Source organism: Hippopotamus amphibius, chromosome X (assembly GCF_030028045.1).
Source record: "Hippopotamus amphibius kiboko isolate mHipAmp2 chromosome X, mHipAmp2.hap2, whole genome shotgun sequence".
NCBI classification, from domain to species: Eukaryota; Metazoa; Chordata; class Mammalia; order Artiodactyla; family Hippopotamidae; genus Hippopotamus; species Hippopotamus amphibius.
In genome coordinates this window covers 17,654,183-17,676,650 of record NC_080203.1, presented here as the reverse complement: position 1 = coordinate 17,676,650, position 22,468 = coordinate 17,654,183, and the positions used below count along the sequence as shown (strand labels likewise).

Below are 22,468 nucleotides of genomic sequence, written 5' to 3'. Positions count from 1 at the left end.
TGGTACTCAATGAAATTGAAAAGACATTCACTGATGCTCAGATATGTTGTGTTGAGTACCTATTTTGGTCAGGCCTTGGGCTAGAGGCTGTCAGTAAAGAAATAAGTAACACCTGGTTCCTGCCCTCAAGATACTCATGACCTGGGACTTCCCTGGTGGCTCAGTGGTTAAGAATCCACCTGCCAGTGCAGGGGACATGAGTTCGAGCCCTGGTCTGAGAGGATTCCACATGCTACAGAGCAACTAAGTCCGTGGGCCACAACTACTGAGCCTGTGCTCTACAGCCTGCAAGCCACAACTACTGAGCCCATGTGCCACAACTACTGAAGCCCATGTGCCTAGAGCCCATGCGCCACAAGAGAAGCCCCCACACTGAGAAGCCCGCACACCACAACGAAGAGTAGCCTCCACTTGCCGCAACTAGACAAAGCCCGTGTGCAGCAACAAAGACCCAATGCAGCCAATAAATAAATAAATTTTTTTAAAAGAAGCCATGGTTATAAAAAAAAAGATACTCATGACCTGTCACATCAGAATGTAAATCAGGAACTTCCCTGGTGGTCCAGTGGTTAAGAATCTGCCTTCCAATGCAGGGGACGCAGGTTCAATCCCTGGTCAGGGAACTAAGATCCCACATGCTGTGGGGCAACTAAGCCCATGTGCTGCAACTACTGAGCCCGCACACTGCAACTAAGACCCTACACAGCCAAATAAATAAATAAACATTTTAAAAAAAGAATGTAAATCAAACATAATATTTCAGGCGGGCTAGGGCAGAGATTTGCCCCCCACCCCCATCCCACCACACGGGTCTCTGGAAGCCCATACAAGGAGCCCCTAAGTCAGCCTGAGGGCATCCTGAAAAGCTTGGTGACCTTTAAACTGAGTTTTGTCAGATAAGAAGCTAGTTAGATGGGGAATGGGTTGAAGAAGAGGGAGAACATGGCAAGACACACAGATGTATGAGAGCACATGAAGCTTTCAGAAAACTACAAGGAGTTCATAAAGGCTGAAGCACAATACATTTGGGGGAGAAAGACAGGATGTGTGGTGAAGAAACAGTCTGGAGTCAGGATGTGTGGAACTTCATGTGCCAAGCTAAGGAGCCAGAACTGAAGGTCATGGGGTCAGTGAAGGGTTTGGAGCAGGGCTGTGATATATATAATCACACTTGTGCTTCAGAAAGATCCCTCTGGTGAAACTGTAGAGTCATGATTGGTGAAGGCCAAGGCAAAGGTCAGCAAATCTTTCTTGTAAAGGACCAGGCAATAAATACTGGAGGCTTTGCAGGCTATGCAGTCTTTTTTTGCAACCACTCAACTCTGCCTTGTAGTCCCAAAGCTGCCACAGACAATCAGTAAACAAATGGGCATGGCCGTGTCCAATAACCTTTTATTGATGGACACCTGCAATATGAATTGCACGGAATTTTTACGTGCCAGAAAACAGTCTTCTTTTGATCTTACTTTTCAACCACTAAAAAGTGTCAAAAGCGTGCTTCTTGGCAGGCCATACTAAAACAGGCGGTGGTGTAGACGCCTCTTTTGAGAAGCTCGGTCTGAAGGGAGGAGAGAAATCGTGCGTTAGTAGAGGAGGGGTGTGGGCTAGGGGGCGGGGTGAGGGCTATTCCTTAGGAGAGACCTGAAAACGGTTTTAGAGAACAGAAGGGGAGGTGGAGAAGGAGCCTCTGCAGATGGTGGAGGGAGGTGATTGTTGGAGTAGATCCTGGAAGAGGCAGGAAGGAGGTGGCGGGAGTGTAGACTGAGGCGTACGTTTTATAAGGGAGGACGGAACAGTTCTTGCACGGAGGCTGGAGGGGAGGAGGAAGGCGTGGACACTGATGGGATATTGAAGGAGAATGCAGGGTGAGGGCGGTGAGGACTATTTTCTTGAGGATCTTGATTTTTCCCAATAAAAGGGAGGCAAGTCTCGAATTCCATGTGACTTACCTGTAGGAGCATCGATGGCGGGGCTGAGGTGGGCAGGCGCGGGGCGCTGAGGGGAGGGGAGAGGAAGCTGTGAATCAGATACCCAGTTCCTCGGGGAATGTGCGAGAGTGACCAAGAAGTCGTTAGAGGGCCGGGAGAGGAGAAGGCGTTGGCGCTTAAAGGCAGGGTGGAGCAGTGAGGAGCTTGGAACCGCAATTAGTGGGGAGTAAGCGAAGTGCCAGCTCCTCCTTCAGGCCACCTGATACGGGGCGTGAGTGTGTGTGTGTGTGTGGGGGGGGAACAGTGGCGTGGTGAGGAAATAAGTAGCCTCCACTTGAAACCGCGGCAGAGCTTGTGACGTCCTGGGCAAGATTCAGGTACCAGGAAGAGGAGGAGATGGAGAGGGCATCAGTGTAGCAACTGAGAGGGTTGGGTAGTTTGTTCCTGACAGATGGCACTCCAGAAAGCACATGACAAGGATGGGGAGGGGGAGCAGTAGTGAGAGGAGAAACTGGAGGGCGAGAGTCACACAGGGCACTGCTGGGTTGAGAGAGAACTATATTCTGAGCGGAGCCAAGGGCTCGTGGGGGGTGGCCTGCTTGATAGAGTTGTTGGCCTCTCAAGATTCCTCCTGGAACTCTGCTGTAGAAAAGTTGCTGGGAAGAGGGAGGGGTGGGGGTACTAGGTTGCTGGGGGCAGTAAACAGAGGTAGAGTCTGGCGCTTGGAGACATTTGCTAACTGCAGTCAGGCAAGCAATCTGTGACTTCTTTTGTTTTGTTTCCTTTTTTTCTTGAGTTCCAAACACTAGGAGAAGGAAAAATGGTTTTGTGCTGGGGCAAAACAGCCTTGGATCGGGTGGTTAGGCTTGACGAAGCAGGGATACCCATTCGCTAGGTCTTGTGGGGTGACAGAGGTAGGTATGGAGAGGGGGGCAGTGGGGAGACTGGGAAGGATCCTCACTTGGGTTTCTTGTCTCTACACAGCCCAGCCCTGTGTGAACAGGGCAGTGTGGTGAGCATGGAGGCAGGGAATGGGGACAGGCAGCCCCAGGTACTAAGAGGAGAGAATGGGCTCACAGTCACTAGCACAGCTCCTGACCCGAAAGGGACAGAGCTCGGAGTTAAGCACCATTCCAGCACTTTCTTTCTTTCTCTCTCTCTTTCTTTCTTTTTTAGCTCACTATCCTCACAGAACTTAACTGGTTAATGGGAGTGAATCCACAGTGGGGCAGCTGGGAGTTGCCTGGATGTTGTTTGTCTTAGCAAAGAGGTTCTGTGGCCATGAGATGGAAACGTTTGTGAATCATGACTTCCAGGCAGAATGATAGGAACTGGATTGATAGCTAGTATCATCCATGGCATGAAAAATTGAGAAGGAATATGTGTTGGTACTGTTGCCGAGAAAAACCTGGCCTCTGTTCACCGATGCCAAATAGAATTACGGAGATAGAGCTTTGGAGGAGTAGAAACGAATAGCTTTATTACTTTGCCATGCAAAGGGGGAACACAGTAGGCTAGCACCTCAAGAACTGTGCCCCCCTCCCTGGGGAATAGGGAGAGGTCTTATAGTGGTCAGGGGTAGGCGATAAGGACCAACGCAGTAACAGTCCTGCATTCTTCTGATGGGTTGGTGGTGAGGTAAGGAGCAGTGAGCATCATCAACCTTCAGGTCCAACTGGTCTGGGGTCTACATGCTTGTGGGCAGCATACCATCATTAATCGTTAACTTCTCCCACCTGGAGGGGGTGTCAACTTCTGCAAAATAGCTCAAAGATACTGTTGTGTGAATTGTTGATGGGGAAACAGGACCTGCCCCAAGGATGCTCTTGACTGTTTCTCCCAGGTCTCGCGCATCCCCTCCCTTCCCTAATTAACAACTGCTTGAATCTGCCCACTGGAATTCAGGGAAGGTCATGGAGGCTGAATGAAGGCTGTTTTCCTATAATCAAAGAAATAGGGGACACAGAAAGGCTTTGTGCCCAGGAGCCCCACAGGGTCCTCTTGGTATCAGTAGGGGTGAAATGAGCTCATTTAAAAAACATTTTTAGTTTGGGAGATTGGTAGGAGCCTCACCAGGATATGCTCAGTATCCAACAGGTAGAGGACTGAAGGGAGTGTGGCAGGTCAGGGCTTGGGATTTGGAGTTCATTCCTGCAGAGGTATAAATGAAACATTCTAGAGAGAAAGTCTAGAGAGAACAAAAAGCCCACGAAGACTAATGAGTGATCTGAGAAGAATGGAGAAAATAGAAATTCACTGTTCTCCAAGAGGTGAGAACTGTGAAAATTCTGGTGTGCAAGGTTGAGAGGCTAAGAACAGGGAAGATACTCTCTGAGGAAGAGAGATGCCACATGGTGTCAAAGGTGGCTTCTGAGCTGGGAAAATCTGCTTTAAGGTAGCAGGGAAAAGGAGCAAGAGGAGAAGGAGAAACCTGATCACACCACAAAAGATTTCTTCCTGGGGAGGGAGGGGAGTGTTTGGATCATGGTTAAATTTGAGCACAAACCGATTGAATCTTTGTGACATTGAGGAGTTTATCTGAAAGAGATGACTTACATCAGGTTGTTTATGTGTAGAGAAAACCGAGCATACAGACGCATAATCCTTGCCTTTGAGTCAATTATTTATGAACTACTAAAGTGCTGTTGTTTCTTTCCTATGAGGACAGGACGAGGAGAATCCGATTTAAATTAGATCTGGAGATTTAGGCCCTTCCCAAGAGAACAACTTCTTATCCTGTTAAGAGACACTAGGGGACAATATCCAGATGGGTTATGAAAGACCGATTTCCCCTGAGAGCTCAAAGAACAGGATCAAACTAGACAGAGAGCAATCTGCCACTGCTTTGATTACGCTGAGCCCAGGTTTCTTTTCCAGAGGGCAGTGGGCTAGATTCGACGACCTTTCACTCCCTGGCAGCGGAGCCTGGGGGGGTGCTCGTGCGATGGGAGACAGAAGGCCAAAGTCATGCGGCCCAGCGAGCTGGGGGTGTCGCGTCCCCTTTAAGAGCGGCGGCGGCGGCGGCGGCGGCGGCGGCGGCGCGCTCCGACGGCTTCCCTGCGGCCCCGCCCCTTTCCCGTGAGCCCTCGGGGAGTGGTCCGACCGCTGGCGGCTGCGGGTGAGGAGCGGGGCGGGGGGCGGGGGGAGTCATGGCTCGGCGCGGCTGGCTGCGGGCGCCCCTCCGCCGCGGCGTCGGCGGCGGCCCCCGGGCCCGCCGGCTCACGCGGCCGCTCTGGTTGCTCCTCGCAGTGGGCGTCTTTGGCTGGGTCGGGGCTTCGGACGACGCTGGCGGAGAGGCGAGAGCCATGGACGAGGAGATCGTGTCAGAGAAGCAAGCGGAGGAGAGCCACCGGCAGGACAGCGCCAACCTGCTCATCTTCATCCTGCTGCTCACGCTCACCATTCTGACGATCTGGCTCTTCAAGCACCGCCGGGCCCGCTTCCTGCACGAAACCGGCCTGGCTATGATTTATGGCAAGTGCTTCAACCCCGTGTCCGCCCCTGGCGCTCTCCCTTTCTCTGCTAGCCGGCTACCTCGCCTCCTCTCCTGGCCCTGCTCGGCCTGCGTTCGGCTCCCCTTCCAGTTCCTTCCATTTTTCATCTCGCCTTTCTCCCCCATCCCCGTTTCTCTCCTTCGCCCTCCTTTTTTTCCTGCTACGCCCCTTGTTTCTCTGCCTTAGCCCATTTCCTTCTCAGCCTCGCCCCCCGTTTTCTCTGCCGATCCACACCTTTTTTCCACCGACCCCACCCCCTTTTTCTTCCTTACCCACCCTCCCCCCCGCTTCTGCCTACGGAGCTCGGGACCCGGGACTGAGGATGGGAAGGCAGTGGGTGCGGTGTCTCGGGTTGGGCTGAGGACTGGGGGAGGGGAAGCCAGCATAGCGATCCATTTCTCTGGGGTGTCAGTTCGTTTAAGGTCCATTGAAGCTGCAGTAGTATCTCTGCTGCTCAGCATCTGGCGTTCTTTTGGAGCCAGAGTCCACCTTTCCCCATCACCCAGCTCTTGCTACGCCCTGTCCTTTGGAGGTTGAGAATGAAAAGCTGACTCCCACGTAGCCCAAGTGGAAATCTGAACAGGAAAGAAGCCGAAGAAGGCTTAGGGCATTTTTGATAACGTCCTGATGTACTGTACTATGCCTGTAATATCTGAAATGGATACGTATGGTTGACTCTTCTAATTCAGGCCATGCCGAGGCGAGGACAAGAGGTAAAGATCTTCCAGCAGCATGTTGTGCTATAGGACGATCAGGACAGTTCGGCCATGCAGTAATTAGGAACACCACGCACATGCAGGATTATGGGTGACTTGCTGGTGGCATAAGATTATTGACAGATCATTGAGTAAATGGCTTCAGTTCTTGTGTTTTACCGTGCTTTCTTTCTGAGGTTTCTAATTTATCTTTTTGGTCATGAGGAGAGAAGGGCAAATCAGTTCATGGACTCAGAGGCATTTTGGCCTGTACTGGGGCCTCATGAGAGGAAAAGATGCATAGTGCTGACTGTCTTAATCTAAGATGACTGCGGGGGCATGTATGGCTGGAGAGATGAGGGCAGAGAGTCCTTTTTGTGCGGTACATGAGTGAAGATAATCTTCATTTGGAACAGGCTTAAATTGATGAGCTTGTTGAACTCTGTGTCTCAGACTTGCAGAGAGGTGGGAGAAGCCTTGGCACAAAAAGACATTTCTCCACGCACCCCCACCCCCACCCCTTTCCAGTAAATACAGACTTCTAGAATGTGCAGCTCAAGGGTAGCATAGCAAGGAAAGGTAGTTGTGTGCATCAGGAAAATGCAGGAACTCAGGCTTATTTTTCATTTGTAAGGTAATAAAATTCTAAACCCATGTGCAAAATATCTTTGCTCCCTAGGATTCTTAGCTTTAAGGCGTATCGGGTAGTTTGCATATTTCATGTTTTTTTGCATTCTGTTTGCAGCACTCCTTAAGCTAAAGTAGCCAGATAAGCTATATATCTCCATATAATTTCTCTGTATAACAGTGTGTAATTTATTTACTATCCTCAACAAACATTTGCTACTCAGCCTACTATGTTATGCACAGAAAATACAAAGAAATATACGACCCCCACTTTCAAGGCACTTATCCTTCTTGGGTAGACACGTCACATAAAGAAAGTAAAGGCATCTTAAATTCCATTAAATGCCAAATGAGTATTACGATGTTAAAAGAAGGAACCGATCACGGAAACCTCTTTCCTGTAGAGAGAGGTAGTATGATGAAATGGTTAAAGATGTAAGGCTTTAGACCAGAGGTCTGCAAATTTTTTCTGTAAAGGGCCAGAGAGTAAATATTGTCAGCTTTGTAGATCACGTCGATCTCTGTGTTGTGAAAATGTGTTGCGTTTTCTTCTTTGTTTTGTTTTGTTTCTTTCTGTAAACCTTTAAAAATTGAAGAGCCATTCTTAGCTCTTGGACCATACAAAAACAGACTGTCACTGTGATTTCCAACACCTGCTTTAGAGTCAGACCTGGGTTCCTATCTCACCATGCCAGTAGCTTTGTGTGATCTTAGGCAAGTCCCTTACCCACTTATACTGTCATCTGTATTAGGAATAATGATAGTAGCATTATTGTGAGGAAGAAATGTTTTTAGCTTAGTACCTGATCCCTAAGTAAATGCTCATTAAATGAGAGCTGCAATACTATTATTATTATTGCTATTATAACTGCATTTTCTCAGGTTAGGCTCAGAATAGTTCTTTGAATTGCTCAGTCTTGTAAGTTAAGAGGCAGACATAGTATTTTTTATAAAAATCAAATAGGGACTTAGAATTGCCCTGAAAATATTTACTCTTTGGTAGTTGATGATCATTAACCTCCTCTAGCTCTTGGACTAAAGGAGAAAAGTGGGATTACTGATTGTTTCCCCTGATGTTTCTAAGTTAATGAAAAGTGATGGAGTACCTTCGTGTTGGTATTTTGTGAAGGAAAAACAAGGGTATCCCTTGTGGAATATAAAGTGCAAGAGTGTTATTTGTGAGTCAGGTTGGGTTGATTTGCCACAACTTGGCATTCTTTAGCCTGTCCCATTTTCTCAATATGAGTGATGGCACTGTGGATGAACAGCCTCCTGACCAACTCCCAAGTCCAGTTTGAGAATAGATGGGGCTGGGTCAAAGCATTTTCAGTGCAATAGAAATGGACATTTTCTAATCCTAATTACCATCTGCCACTTACCTTTTCTTATGACTCTTGTACCGTTATAACTATTATGTTAATATATTATAAGACCTTTATTTTTCAGTTTGCCTTCCAGATGAAAAGGCTTCTTACTCTGGGAATGTCCAGACCTCCAAGATTCAGCCCTTTGATGAATTAGCTGCCTAAATCCTGGAAAAATCCTACTTCAAATAAGCTTCTCCTTTATCTTTTTGAGAAGCAAGGGTAAAAAAAAACGAGATTAAATTGCCAATGTGGTCAGTTTCTAGATTGTAATATAGCCTAATTGCTCCAGTTACAAATACAATTGTCGAAGCACCCAAGTGTTCTGTTCATTGGGCTAGCTTGCTTAAGAAGCTTAAAAGTGAGTCACCGTTGGTAAGTCTGAAAAGTGATCACTCACTGCAGTGTGCTTACAGATGGTATGAAAAGCAAAAGACAGGGAAGCAATATTTATTATGCCTTAAACTATAGCATCCAGAGTCCTAGGTTTAACTAATGCTATTCATCAATAAATATTTATTAAATGTCTTTGATGTATGAGATATGATGGGAAATACAGACATGAGTCATCATCCCTGCCCACAAAGCACTTACAATCTAGTGACTGAATAGGTAGTGTTTATTCAGCGTTATAATGTGTCAGACATTGCTTAGATGCTCGACAAATATCATCTCATTTAAACCTCATAACAACCTTGTGAGATGGGTACTATTATCTTTCCCTTTTTATAGATGAGGAAAATTGGGGCACAGGGAGGTTAAATGACCTGCCTGAAGTCACATAACTTGTAAGTATTAAGACAGGATGCAAATACAGTCAACTGGTCTCAGGAGCCCCACTCTCTTAGCCCCTTACATATTGCCTCATGTTGAAGAGATAAAACTTATCTATAAAGACAAAACAGGTTAGTATCATCATCACTACATATGAGGAAACTGAGGTTCAATGAGAAGTTATCTACCCTAGGATCACAGACTAGAACTTGATGGAGCCAGAGTCTATACTTCTGTCTGCCTTTCAAACTTGTGCTGCTTCTCCTACACTCTACTGTACTAAATTTCATAAGATCAGATATGAAGGGAGTTAACACTTAAAGTTACAGGGGTTTGAGAGGTGAGTTGTGAGGGAAGCCTATAAGAGATTGGAGACATAACCACCAGAGAACAAGTTAGTAGTGACGTGAGGGCAAGGAGGTGGTTAGAAAATTATAGAGACATTGGAAATAGAGAGCCCAGATTTCAATCCTGGTTTTGTCACTTACTGCTAAATATTGTTGGGCAAGTCATTTGTCCTCATTTTATAGATGAGAAAATAATGACTGAGATTTGTAGTAGTTGAATTAGCTTTTAAGACAGAATCTAACAGCATTCTTCAAGACATAGATAAATGTTATATATATACACCCCAGTGATGTTCCTTCCATATTTGTGACTGTCAGAGGCTTCTAGTGTGATAAGCTGCAAGAATGTGCTGAAATCCATTAGAAAACCAATTTCCACTGTGAGACTCATACAGTGGTGAAGCCTCGGATGATACTGAGTTCTGTATCCCTGGGAGGAGAGTCTCTAGCACAAGAGGGTCAGGAATGTGTGTAGTGGGGTGGGACTTCTCTGTTTTAACAGTGAAAGATATCTCGTTGTGGTTGTACTCTTTGTTGCCTGTTAGTGGTAGTTTTAAATCTCATGATATCAGTATGTTTTGTGCCTCTGTCTGTGTAGGCGGCTAGAATTTTCTGCCATATCCGGTTAACAAAGCACTCCTTTTGTGTACTTTCTCTTTACTGAAAATTGCTTTAACTCTGTGATTGGGATTTGACCTTGCACAGAACCCAAGTTAACTTGATCTGTCAACTTTATTCAGAGAAATTCCAATTTTTCAGCTGTCTGATGCTGTAATAAAAGGATCTTGATTTTTCCAACCTAAGTAATTATTCTCCTTGCTGGTGTTTTAACTGCCAACGTGTGTGTTTCAGATTTGTCCAAGTGCTGAGCCCTCCTCAGGGCACCCAGTGACGTTTCAGCATTGGGTCGGGGTGCGGTAGAACCAATGGGTACTCTTCCTTACACAGTCAGGCTTGGGGATATGGAAAGAATTTATGCTGATATTATTACTGTTTGTAGTAGCTTAACTGTGATTTTTACGTGTAAATATAAGGGGACAACTTAGTACTATTGAGCCTCTTAATTAGGTCTTCTGAGATAGTAAAGAAAAGAGCTGTTTCTATATCATATAGGCAGGATGACTATGGAGTGACAGCCTTTTCTCTCCCAGGTTACGTTTATCAAACATAATTGGTATCCCACCATCACTTTTTTTCTTTTATTGAGATACAATTGACATACAATAAACTGCATATATTTAAAGTGTACAATTTGATATTTTTTTTTAGTAATGTATATATCAGCCATCACTTTTTAATTTTGTTTTTTTTTTTGGAGGTGAGATATTTTCAAAGTGTATCTTTCATTTATTATTTTTTAAATTTTAAATAAATTTGTACCCCCTTCATCCATTTCTCCCACCTCCCATCCCCATCTGCCTGCCTCTGGCAACCACCAATGTATTCTCTGTATCTATTGAGCTTGGTTTTTGATTTTTTTTTAGATTCCACATATAAGAGAGAGAATACAGTATTTGTCTTTCTCTGTCTGACTTATTTCACTTAGCATAATGCCCTCAGGATCCGTCCGTGTTGTTTCAAATGGCAAGATTCCATTCTTTTTTATGGCAAAATAATATTCCATGGTGTATATGTACCGCATCTTCTTATCCATTCATCCGTCAGTGGACACTTAGATTATTTCCATACCTTGGCTATTATAAATAATGCTGCAGTGAACATGGGGGTGCATATATCTTTCTAAATTAATGTTTTCATTTTCCTTGGGTAAATACCCAAAAGTGGAATTGCTGGATCATATAGTAGTTCTATTTTTAATTTTTTGAGGGACCTCCGTACTGTTTCCCATAGTGGCTGCACCAATTTACATTCCCACCAATAGCACTTAGGGGTTCTCTTTTCTCTACGTCCTTGCCAGCATTTGTTATTTGTGTTCTTTTTGATGATGGCCATTCTGGTAGGTGTGAGGTGATATCTCGTTGTGGTTTTGATTTGCATTTCCCTGATGATTAGTGATGTTGAGCGTGTTTTTATGTACCATTTGCCATCTGTATGTCTTTTTTGGAAAAATGTCTATTCAGATCTTCTGCCCATTTTTAAATCAGATTGTTATTTTGCTCTTGAGTTGTATGAGTTCTTTATATATTTTGGATGTTAGCTCCTTATCAGGTATATGATTTGCAAATATTTTATCTTTCATTTATTTTGGGTTTTTTTGGGGGTATAGTTGTTTCACAATGTTGTGTTAGTTTCTACTGTACAGTGAAGTGAATCAGCCATATGTGTACATATATCCCCTCTTTTTTGGATTTCCTTCCCATTTAGGTCACCACAGAGCACTAAGTAGAGTTCTCTGTGCTATACAGTAGGTTCTCATTAATTATCTATTTTATACATATTAGTGTATATGTGTCAATCCCAATCTCCCAGTTCATCCCACTCCCCCTTTCCCCCCTTGGTGTCCTTACGTTTATTCTCTACTTCTGTGTCTCTTTTTCTGCCTTGCAACAGGATCGTCTGTACCATTTTTCTAGTTTGTGTGTATATACGTTAATATATGATATTTGTTTCTTTCTTTCTGACTTACTTCACTCTGTATGACAGTCTCTAGGTCCATCCATGTCTCAACAAATGACCCAATTTCGTCCCTGTTTATGGCTGAATAATATTCCATTGTATATATGTACTACATCTTCTTTATCTATTCGTCTGTTGATGGGCATTTAGGTTGCTTCCATGACCTGGCTATTGTAAATAGTGCTGCAATGAACATTGCATGTGTCTTTTTGAATTATGGTTTTCTCTGGGTATATGCCCAGTGGTGGAATTCCTGGGTCATATGGTAAATCTATTTTTAGTTTCTTAAGGAATCTCCTTACTGTTCTCCATAGTGGCTGTATCAGTTTACATTCCCACCAACAGTGCAAGACGATTTCCTTTTCTCCACACGCCCTCCAGCATTTATTGTTTATAGATTTTTTGATGATGGCCATTCTGACCAGTGTGAGGTGATACCTCATTGTAGTTTTAATTTGCATTTCTCTAATAATTAGTGATGTTGAGCATCTTTTCATGTGCCTCTTGGCCATCTGTATGTCTTCTTTAGAGAAATGTCTATTTAGGTCTTCAACCCATTTTTTCTTTTTTTAATTTTTGGCTGCATTGGGTCTTTGTTGCTGTGCTCAGGCTTTCTCTAGTTGAGGTGAGCCGGGGCCACTCTTTGTTGTGATCCGGGGGCGTCTCTTGTTGTGGAGCACAGGCTCTAGGCACGCGGGCTTCAGTAGTTGTGGCACATGGGCTCAACAGTTGTGGCTCGTGGGCCCTAGAGCCCAGGCTCAGTAGTTGTGGCACACGGGCTTAGTTGCTTCGCGGCATGTGTGATCTTCCCAGACTAGGGATCGAACCTGTGTCCCCTATACTGACAGATGAATTCTTAACCACTGTGCCACCAGGGAAGCCCTCACCCACTTTTTGATTGGGTTGTTTGGTTTTTTTGATACTGAGCTGCATGAGCTGTTTGTATATTTTGGAGATTAATCCTTTGTCCATTGATTCTCTTTCATTTATTTTGAATCTGAACCTTTGTTAAAACGTATTTTACAGTCGATGTCATTGTACTGTTTACCAGTTACTCATTGCTGCTTACTTAAAAAAAATATGTGTGACTATAAGTTGACCAGAAGGATCCGTCATCTCCGCTTCCTCCTCCCTTCCCAGCCAACTACTTCTCTCACACACCCCATTTCTGCTTTATCACTTCCCACTCTGGTCTGGCTGCTGCCTCCACTGCTAGCTACACTGAAACTGCTCTTATCAAGGTCACCTATGACCTCCTTGTTGCCAAACCCAATGGACACTTTTTTTTTATATTATAGCTCAATGCTTTCTTTTTATAAATTTATTTATTTATTTTATTGGCTGTGTTGGGTCTTCGTTGTTGCACACGGGCTTTCTCTAGTTGCGGCGAGTGGGGGCTGCTCTTCCTTGTGGTGCATGGGCTTCTCATTGCGGTGGCCTCTCTTGTTGCAGAGCACGGGCTCCAGGCACGTGGGCTTCAGTAGTTGCGGCACATGGGCTCAATAGTTGTGGCTCATGGGCTGTAGAGCACAGGCTCAATAGTTGTGGCGCAAGGGCTTAGTTGCTCCGCGGCATGTGGTATCTTCCTGGGGCAGGGATCGAACCCGTGTCCCCTGCATTGGCAGGTGGATTCTTACCCACTGCATAACCTAGGAAGTCCTCAATGGACACTTCTTAATGCCTGTCTTCCTTGACTTTGCTGCAGCATTTGCTAGTTTTCACCACTTCCTCCTCTCTTCTTCCTACTCCTGTGGCTTTTCTTTCTTAGACTCCTTCATCATCTCCTCCTCCTCTACCAGCTCCTTAATTTTTTGGCATAAAACTCTGAGCATGTATCCATAGTCCTTTTCCCTCATCTGCACTTGACTTCTCCAGTCCAGACTCCCCCCCACCCCACCACTTCCTTGAGGTCCAGATCCCACATGCTCAAGTGTGCATGTGTCAAAGGTACATCAAACTCAGCATGTCCAAAACGGAGCTGCACATTTCCCCCTATAAATCTGTTCCCTGTCTCACTGACTGGCCCTGCTACCCACCTGATTGCCAAGTCAGTTTAGGTTCCTCTTAGTTTTTCGTCTCCCTTCCTCCCAGTCTACTTAGTCACCAAATCCTTGCACAAGGTAATACTTTCTAAACAAATCCCCCCTCTCTCCCTATCTCTGCTCTCTTAGATTAGGCCTTGCACTCTTAGTGCCTGAATGACCTCAGTGGCCTTCTATCTGGCTTTTCTGAACCTCTTTAGTCTAGACCAGTCTGGCTAAAATGGAAATCTGATGTCAAGCCCCTGCTCATAATCTTTCTATGGCTTACTTTTGCTTTGAGGATAAAGTCTACACTCGCTTCCCCAACGTGCAAGGTCTTTTGTGGTTCAGCTCCTGCCGGTCTTTCACACCTCAAGTCTTGCTGCTTTCTATCCAGCCATACTGAACTATTTATGATTCCCTGAACGGGCTGTGTTTTCTCACTCTTCTTTGACTGGATATGTACTTTACTCCTCCTACCTGGAAAACCATTTTCTCTTATTTTGTTACTTGCTTAGGTGATACCTCGGGAAAGACTTTTCTCATGCCCCACTCCCTCAGGCTTGCATCTTTTCTGTTTTTATAATACCTTGTATACATATATATCGTGTTGTAATTGTTTATTCCGCCTGTTTTCACCAACTGCACTGAGAGATACTTGAAGGCGGGACCTTGTTTTCATCTGTGAACCCCGGGGGCCTGCTTAAGCACAGTCGTCCATTCACATATGTTAAAAGTCCATTCACACATGTTAAAAGACTGGCTAGAGGGAGAGAGAAAGGAGAAAGAGAAAGGAGACAGGAATGTTAAAATGCCACTAATAGTGGAGTTAAGGGAGGTTCTAGACATTTGAGTTCAGTTTGCAGTTGAGGTATGTCTACACACTGGAACATTATTTGACCATAAAAAGGAATGAAGCACTGATACGTGCTGCAACATGGATAAGCCCTGAAAGCATTATGCTAAGTAAAAGAAGCCAGACGTAAAAGGTCACATATTGTAGGATTCTATTTATATGAAATGTCCAGAATAGGCAAATCTATATAGAGGAAAAGTAGATTAGTGGTTGCCTGGGGATGGGAGTTGGGGTGGGGGAAATGGAGAGTGACTGCTAATAGGTTTAGGATTTCTTTGTGGAGCAGTGAAAATGTTTCATAATTGAATAGAAGCGATCACTGTACAACTTTGTGAATATACTAAAAGCCACTAAATTGTACAGTTTAAAAGGGTAAACTTTGTGGTATAGAATTCTATCTCAATAAAATCATTATTAAACATTTTGATCAGTGTAAGTTTATAGTATTTAGGACATTGTGCATATTTGAATGTCATTATGATGATCCAGGTAAAATTTTAGAAATGCATTGATATCATAGTGTCAAAGTCAGGACTTCTGTTCCATGTTTTGATTTTGAAACATATTTTAGAATTAAAATCTTGACCTTTTAGTATTAGAAGAACTCAGTCAATCTATAAACATTATTGACTTTCCCATTTGTAAAATTTGTATTATTTGGCCAGCCATGTGCTTTAGGAATAACATGAGAAACGCACGTGTTTAAGTCTTATGAATTGATACATGGAGGTGGTAAACACATTTCTAACATGATTACACTGTTAGGTTGGGACACCTTGGAGCATATTCTGTGTACATATGACTTAAAGATATTTCCTCATTTTGTTACCTTCCTAATCACCTATTTATATCTTGATCTAGGAGTGCATTGATATGAGTTGTTACTCTAGGGAGTGTTTTCCCCTGCTGTCCACTGGATTATATGAATATTGAACTCTTAGATTTGTGAATTTAGTAATAATTTAAAGTATAACTGCATTTGGCCTAAAAATGAGTTTAGAGTCACAGGGAACTATCATAAGAGATTTTCTTTTATCATTCCAAAGGTATGTGTGAGGTACAAAAGAAGTGGTCTCTGTCTGAAAGAAGAGCTTATATTGTCCTTTTATTATTTCCAGGTCTTTTGGTGGGCCTTGTACTTCGATATGGCATTCATGTTCCAAGCGATGTGAATAATGTGACCCTGAGCTGTGAAGTGCAGTCAAGCCCAACTACCTTATTGGTAAATGTTAGTGGAAAATTTTATGAGTATATGCTGAAAGGAGAGATTAGTTCACATGAGCTCAGTAACGTTCAAGATAATGAAATGCTTAGAAAGGTAAGTTCTTCGTTAAAGGGAATCTTGGGTTTTTTTTTTTTTAAGTATATAACAGCAGCAAAGTGATTCAGGAGAAAAATAATGAATTTTTAATGATATTTAGAATAATCAGTCTTTTCAAATGAAGTAAAACCTCAATTAACAAATGTAATGCAATGCTAAGGAAATTGACATGTCTATAGTTTGATTTTCTGATTGAGGCTAAGTACTATAACCCTTTTGTCTCACTTTCTAACGTTTACAGTTGTAATAAATGGTGACCAGTACTGAGTTAAGCAGACTTTGTGTTTCTTTCAATTTGCTTCTGGCCCTTGGAGTTTTATAGTACTTTAGCACATTGAGTTTATTTAATAATACCTAAGATAGTCCATTAGTATTTTTTTTAATTCTTTCTTGCCTTGATTGTGTTCTATGCTGAGCACAATTTAATCTTTCTTTGATTCATCATCTGTCACAACTTCAGGGGCTTCAGCCTGAGTATCCGGTGCTGTACCACGGTGTGCGTGAAACTTGATGTAGGTTGGATTGCAGTCTTACTGGCTTCCAGACTTTCCTGGAGCTGCTTTCTCCTGTTCCCCTCATAGTTTCCATCCTGCAGCTTCTCAGGGCCTCTTTGCTCATGCCTCTGTTTTCGCCCACCCTTGGCCATTTGCCTCCACTTCTGCCTTCTGTATTGGCAGGACTTGGCTTTTATAGCTGCTTGGTTGTGTTCCTGACTATCTTTAATGCTTTTAAAAATTTCATACGAACTTAAAGTTTACTTTGCAGCAAGAGTTTTTTCCACGGGTATGTGTGTAGCTGCTCTGAGTTCATGTCAAATCCCACTACTGCCTTGTGAACAGAAGGGGGCGCCTGTATTATTATGGGGAGTAGGTATTAAAAGGAAAGGGCTGTCAGGACTAGAAATCTGACTTGTACAGAAACTTTTTGCCATAATATTATGTTATGTGCCTTTAGAGATGTTACCTATGCAAGTAGTCTGTTTCCTCTTGCCAGCAGTAATGCTGTACCACCAAATTTTATGTTACCAGTTTTGGGTCTCTTTTACTTAAAGCAAAGACATGTTCATACGTTCTCTTATTTTAAAGATTTTTACTGTCATAGCATTTTAACATACTTTGCACAGATAGGACTTAACTGATTGTTCCAACGCTATCTCCTTGTCATTCAGTTGAGAAGTGGAACAACAGCTATCCTATATGAAATATTTTTCACTGTATGAAATATTACCTATATGAAATATTACCACAGTGGTAATATTCTTGCCTTTGGCCAGATTAACATTTAATCTTTTTTCTTTTGGCTTATTTGATAATGTAATAAGAAATCTTCTGAGGAAATTCATCTAAAAGAACTCTTTATTTTAACAGGTTACTTTTGATCCAGAAGTATTTTTCAACATATTACTTCCTCCTATCATATTTTATGCGGGATATAGTCTGAAAAGAGTAAGTGCTTTTGTATTTCATATACTTTGAACAACCTTAAACTCCAAGGGCTTTATTATCTTTGACACTTTAGAAACAGGCAGTTCTTTCCAGGTTCCCCTCTCTCCTCCCGCTCCTTATGCTTTTGAGATGGTGAAATTTATGCCTATACAAAAATTCTTTCTCTTATTTCCTTTAATGAATAATCCATTTAATATTAGCTTAGCATACTAAACTAGAAAACCTCTTCTTTTTTAAGTAATTGGTGAGTATTCTAACATGGTGTAACTTTTTTTTTTCTGTCAGAGACATTTCTTTCGAAACCTTGGGTCTATCCTAGCTTACGCTTTTCTTGGAACCGCAATTTCTTGTTTTGTAATTGGGTAAGTACTTGAAGCTTAAAACACTTTTAGCCTTCAAATTATCATTTTAAAGTAAGGCATATTTGACTTCTGCATGATTGTATTCTCGAATGTGTCCAAGAACTTTTGCAGTAAATACTTTTGCAGTATTCACACAGATAACAAATTGTTTGAATTTTCCTTAGGGCTAAGGCATTACCATATTTAAATGACATGCAGTAAATTTGGGGTTAGTCACAAAGTACTACAGTAGATGCATCTTCTTATTCTTACTGTGTTCTCACTTCTTTAACAGCTGATTTTGTTTCTAAAGTAGACATATGTTTATTGCACAGATCAATAATGTATGGCTGTGTAACACTGATGAAAGTAACTGGACAACTTGCGGGAGATTTTTACTTTACAGATTGCCTGCTGTTTGGTGCCATCGTATCAGCAACTGATCCAGGTATGTTTTACATGAGTGTGGAGCTTAAGTACTTAAGGTTGTACAGTGTTTTTCCATCAACACACATGCAGGTATTTCTTCCTTTGAGGTGTAGAATTCAGGATTAGGTACTCCCTATCTTACTTTCCAGTTGTGGAGGAAAAAAACAAAATTCATGGTTCCTTTTGGCCTAAGCACACATTTTTTTCTCTTTATTATACTTCCTATTACTGGTCCACAATTTGAGGCTGTTTAGGCTAGGGCTGTAAGGGATTTTCTTCAGAATTTCAGGTTGGTCTCTATCCCTAGTGACTAGGTATAGAAGATGAACTATATTCGTTAAGATGGGTAATAATTATACATTTCCTTTCAAGCTTCTGGAAAACAGATCCCTAAAAATCTGTTTACTTTCAGCTGTCTGCATTTAAGAGTAAGAAAAAAAGTTTTAAAATGATTGTTAGAAGGCGTTGTGCTAGAACAAGTGTGATTTTGGGTCATTGGTGGGCTGTAATATACATTAAAGAATTGTTTCTTATAAAATTTGCTTTCTGATTATAAAATGGTTTTGATATTAGCATGACTAGAGAGTGAACTTAATTGTACTGAGTTAGGTAAGTTAGATTGTAGTTTTCCTAATATAGTATCCATGAGCTTCACAGCTGCATTCAAATTAAGAATTTAGAGAATATATAGGCTGAAGAGCAGAGACTGCAATTTTTGAACTAAGAATGCAAGTTTTCTTTTATTGATACTAGATTTTAGATCCTTGGTAGAAGTTTGTTCTGTTTTACCCTTTGACCTTGTAAGTTAATAATCTTCTTTAATTATCATCCAGCATAGTCAAAGGTTATCTCTGAATTCCTATGTTAATTCTGATAACAGGGTGTTATAGAAAGTAGGAAAATGTGCTCTATACTCTATAAGAGATGATTTTAAAAGCTCAGAGGACATTTTGGAGAGGCATTTGTATAGTTTTTTTTTTTTTTTGGCACACGGGCTTAGTTGCTCCGCGGCATGTGGGATCTTCCTGGAGCTAGGATCAAACCCGTGACCTCTGCATTGGCAGGCGGATTCTTAACCACTGCGCCACCTAGGAAGCCCAGTTTGGCATTTTTAAAACTGAAAAGCACATTGCCTCCTTAAAGGTAGTCAAGGCTGCCCCCTTATTGTTTGTAGCCATTCCCATTATCAGTGTGAAGATTGGATGGTTTTTGCAAGAAGCCAGTGGTCTCTGTTTTCCATATTCTCTTACTTTTCAAAGTCTATGAGAAATCTGAGTCAGTTGGACTTGGCTACATTGCTTAAAACTGGTTTTGTTTTGGTAGGAGTATTGCCTGGACGGCTCAAGCAAAACTGTTCTGCTTATATAAAGCTGGATAGTTACATTTCTTCTGAATTATATAGATATTTGCCCCTGTAATAATTCTATTATTTTGCAGTTGTTCACTTGATAGAAGAGTGAGCCATTCTCTTTTTAAAATTCTACAGCATTGCTCCTGCCCTCTTTTTCCCCTTCTCTTAGTAGGCTTTGGTATCAGGATATTCCAGATGAAATGCTTTGCAGTAGAAACTATATCTTTTAAATACAAGCTTCCTGTTTTTTGGTTGGCATTTGAAGAGGCTCTCCCAGCTCTGGTTATAATAATCTTTCATGTCTGCTGGGGTTTATTTAGCAAGTGAGCTGTACGTGACTCAGCAATTAAAGTTATAATGCAACTTCTCTTCTGATTTTCTAAGAATTCTCATGTAATTGTGTCCTAAGAGAAGGTTTTTTTTTCTCCTCAAGCTGTCATAGCCTGATAGTTGGCTTCTTATTAAGTTAAATATAGCAGCTGTAATTCTGGTCATAAATTTCATCCCAACCGAAAACCAAACTTGTATTTTCATTTCCTACCGTCTTTGCTAACTAAGCTGGTGTGCTTGAAATTTGCAAGTCAAATAGAAGTGAGTTGTAAGGCTCCAAGGAAAAAATGAAGTTTGCAGCAGGAAATGCTCTTCATAATAGTCTCCTTCATCAAAGATTAATGATCACCTGGTCTGTAAGAAATTCTGAATGTATTTTTTATGGAAAAGAAATGTACAAGACAAGATTATTAGCATTTGCATGAAGAATGTAGGCCAACTCAGTCCTCCAAGGTTATTTTCAGCTCTTTGTAAGAGAGAAAGATATTACAGGTGCACAGTTACAGAAAAGAAAAATATTGACATAAAATTACTGAATCTTTAATATGGTAAGAGTGTTTATTAGGATTGAATTCTGAGATGAAGAAATGAATTTCTAAATAGCTATTATGATCATCTTTGGAGGGAAGAATGTTATATTTGTAATGTCTTAATAATTCCCTGACTCTTTCTACTTGCTAGTGACTGTTCTTGCCATATTCCACGAGCTTCAAGTTGATGTTGAACTCTATGCACTTCTCTTTGGTGAAAGTGTCCTCAATGATGCTGTTGCCATAGTGCTATCTTCGTAAGTGTTTGTTTTCGTATTATATTCTGTATATTGATCGTGTTTGTTTTTGTATTATATTCTGTATATTGAATGTTAGGGTTCTAAGAACCAAAAGTCATTTATTGAGTAAAGCGCATTATGAATGGAAATATTTGAAAAACTGAAACATTTTTTTCCTCTTGAAGAAATATATACTTATAGATATACTGTAAGCATTCTAGGACATTTTTTAAAATTCTTTTTTTCTATGCATAGTGTTTTTACATAGTTGTAATTGTAGTGTATGTACAATTTTGTATCTGTTTCAACATTATAACATGGACATTTTATTTTTTCATCAAATTAAATTTTTGGCATAGATATATATTCACATGTTCAAAAATCAAAACTATATAGAAAGGTATACGTTGAAAAGTCACATTCTTACTCCTGTCCTCATCTACCTGTCCCCGTAGCCCCTTATAGGTAACCATTTTATTAGTTTCTTGTGTATCCTAGTATTTCTTTATTCAAAGGTAAGCATACATGTGAATAAATATTCTTATTTGCCTCTTATTTCTTATTTGAAAGTATCATGCTGTATGTGTTCTATATCTGACTTTCTCTCACATAGCTATATTCTGGAGATCGCGCTGTATCAAAACAAGGAGTTTTCTCATTCTTTGTTTGCAGGCATGTAGTATTCTGTGTCCAATACTGTGAACTGTACTATAGTTTATTTAATCAGTCTCCTATTGCTGGAAACATAAAGGGTTTTCAATTCTTTGCTATCCCAAAGCTGCAGTGATTAACCTTGAACTTACCTGTTTTATATATGCATTGGTATATTGGTAGGATAAATTCCCAGAAGTGAGATTAGTGGGTTAAAGGGTAAATACATTTGTAATTTTGTTACATTGCTCAATTGCCTGTCAAAGGTATTATGTTGTTTTGCATTTTAACCATCAAATTATGGGAGTGCTTGTTTCCTCATAGCTTCACCAACAGAGTATTTGTTAGACTTTGGTATTTTTGCCAATTTGATGATTGAGAAATACCTCATTGTTTAATTCCTATTTCTCTTATTTAACATAATCATTGCAGAAACTTTTTAATTTTTAGAAGTGTTAAATAATACACTTTTTAAAGACAATGAATGAAGATGAGCAGTATTTTAATCTAATTATAGAAATTACTATGCATGCTACTAGAAGTTGTTTGCCAGTGAAAGAATGGGTCTGAACCTCTGAGGAACGCAGTCCTGCCAACTCACTCCTGCTAAGCAAATATCTCACCCAATAGACAGTTGCCTTTACTCCACATCAGAACTTTCTACAAGAGAGAAGTAAAACCCCTTCACCTTTCCGCCTTACTTTTATTTCTCTCCTTAATTTCCACTTCATTCACTATAAAGAGTGATCAGTCACTGCCTCAGGTTTACATAGCTTGATTGCCCCCAGTGTCTAACTGCAAAGTGGAAAATGATCCTTTCTGAGACGTAACACTAATCCCTTAAATGTTGTGTATGAAGATGTGCAAAAGATCAAACCTTCTTTTGCGAATGTCATGTATGTAAATTCCACCCCCTCCACCATATTTATTGCCAGAATTTTTTGCAGCTGTCTACAACTGATATAAATTTAAGAAACAAAGCCTAGGGCTTCCCTGGTAGCACAGTGGTTAAGAATCTGCCTGCCAATGCAGGGGACACAGGTTCGATCCCTGGTCCGGGAAGATCCCACATGTCGCAGAGCAACAAAGCCCATGCACCACAACTACTGAGCCTGCGCTCTAGAGCCCACGAGCCACAACTAATGAGC

The 22,468-nt window shown here is 41.6% G+C and overlaps 1 protein-coding gene across 2 annotated transcripts in view; it reads left to right on the top strand.

Annotated features, from left to right (window-relative positions):
* The first annotated feature begins 5,063 nt into the window (after window positions 1-5,063).
* SLC9A6 (solute carrier family 9 member A6) overlaps window positions 5,064-22,468 on the top strand; it is a 54,371-nt gene continuing 36,966 nt past the window's right edge. The window contains exons 1-6 of one of the 2 annotated variants that reach the window (XM_057718295.1): window positions 5,064-5,402; window positions 15,802-15,905; window positions 17,372-17,449; window positions 17,735-17,811; window positions 18,126-18,238; window positions 20,582-20,687. In XM_057718295.1, coding sequence (XP_057574278.1) covers window positions 5,078-5,402; window positions 15,802-15,905; window positions 17,372-17,449; window positions 17,735-17,811; window positions 18,126-18,238; window positions 20,582-20,687 — 803 coding nt within the window. In that variant the 5' untranslated portion in view covers window positions 5,064-5,077. Of the gene's footprint in view, window positions 5,403-15,801; window positions 16,002-17,371; window positions 17,450-17,734; window positions 17,812-18,125; window positions 18,239-20,581; window positions 20,688-22,468 lie in introns of both variants that reach the window. The other variant, XM_057718294.1, reaches the window with a different exon arrangement.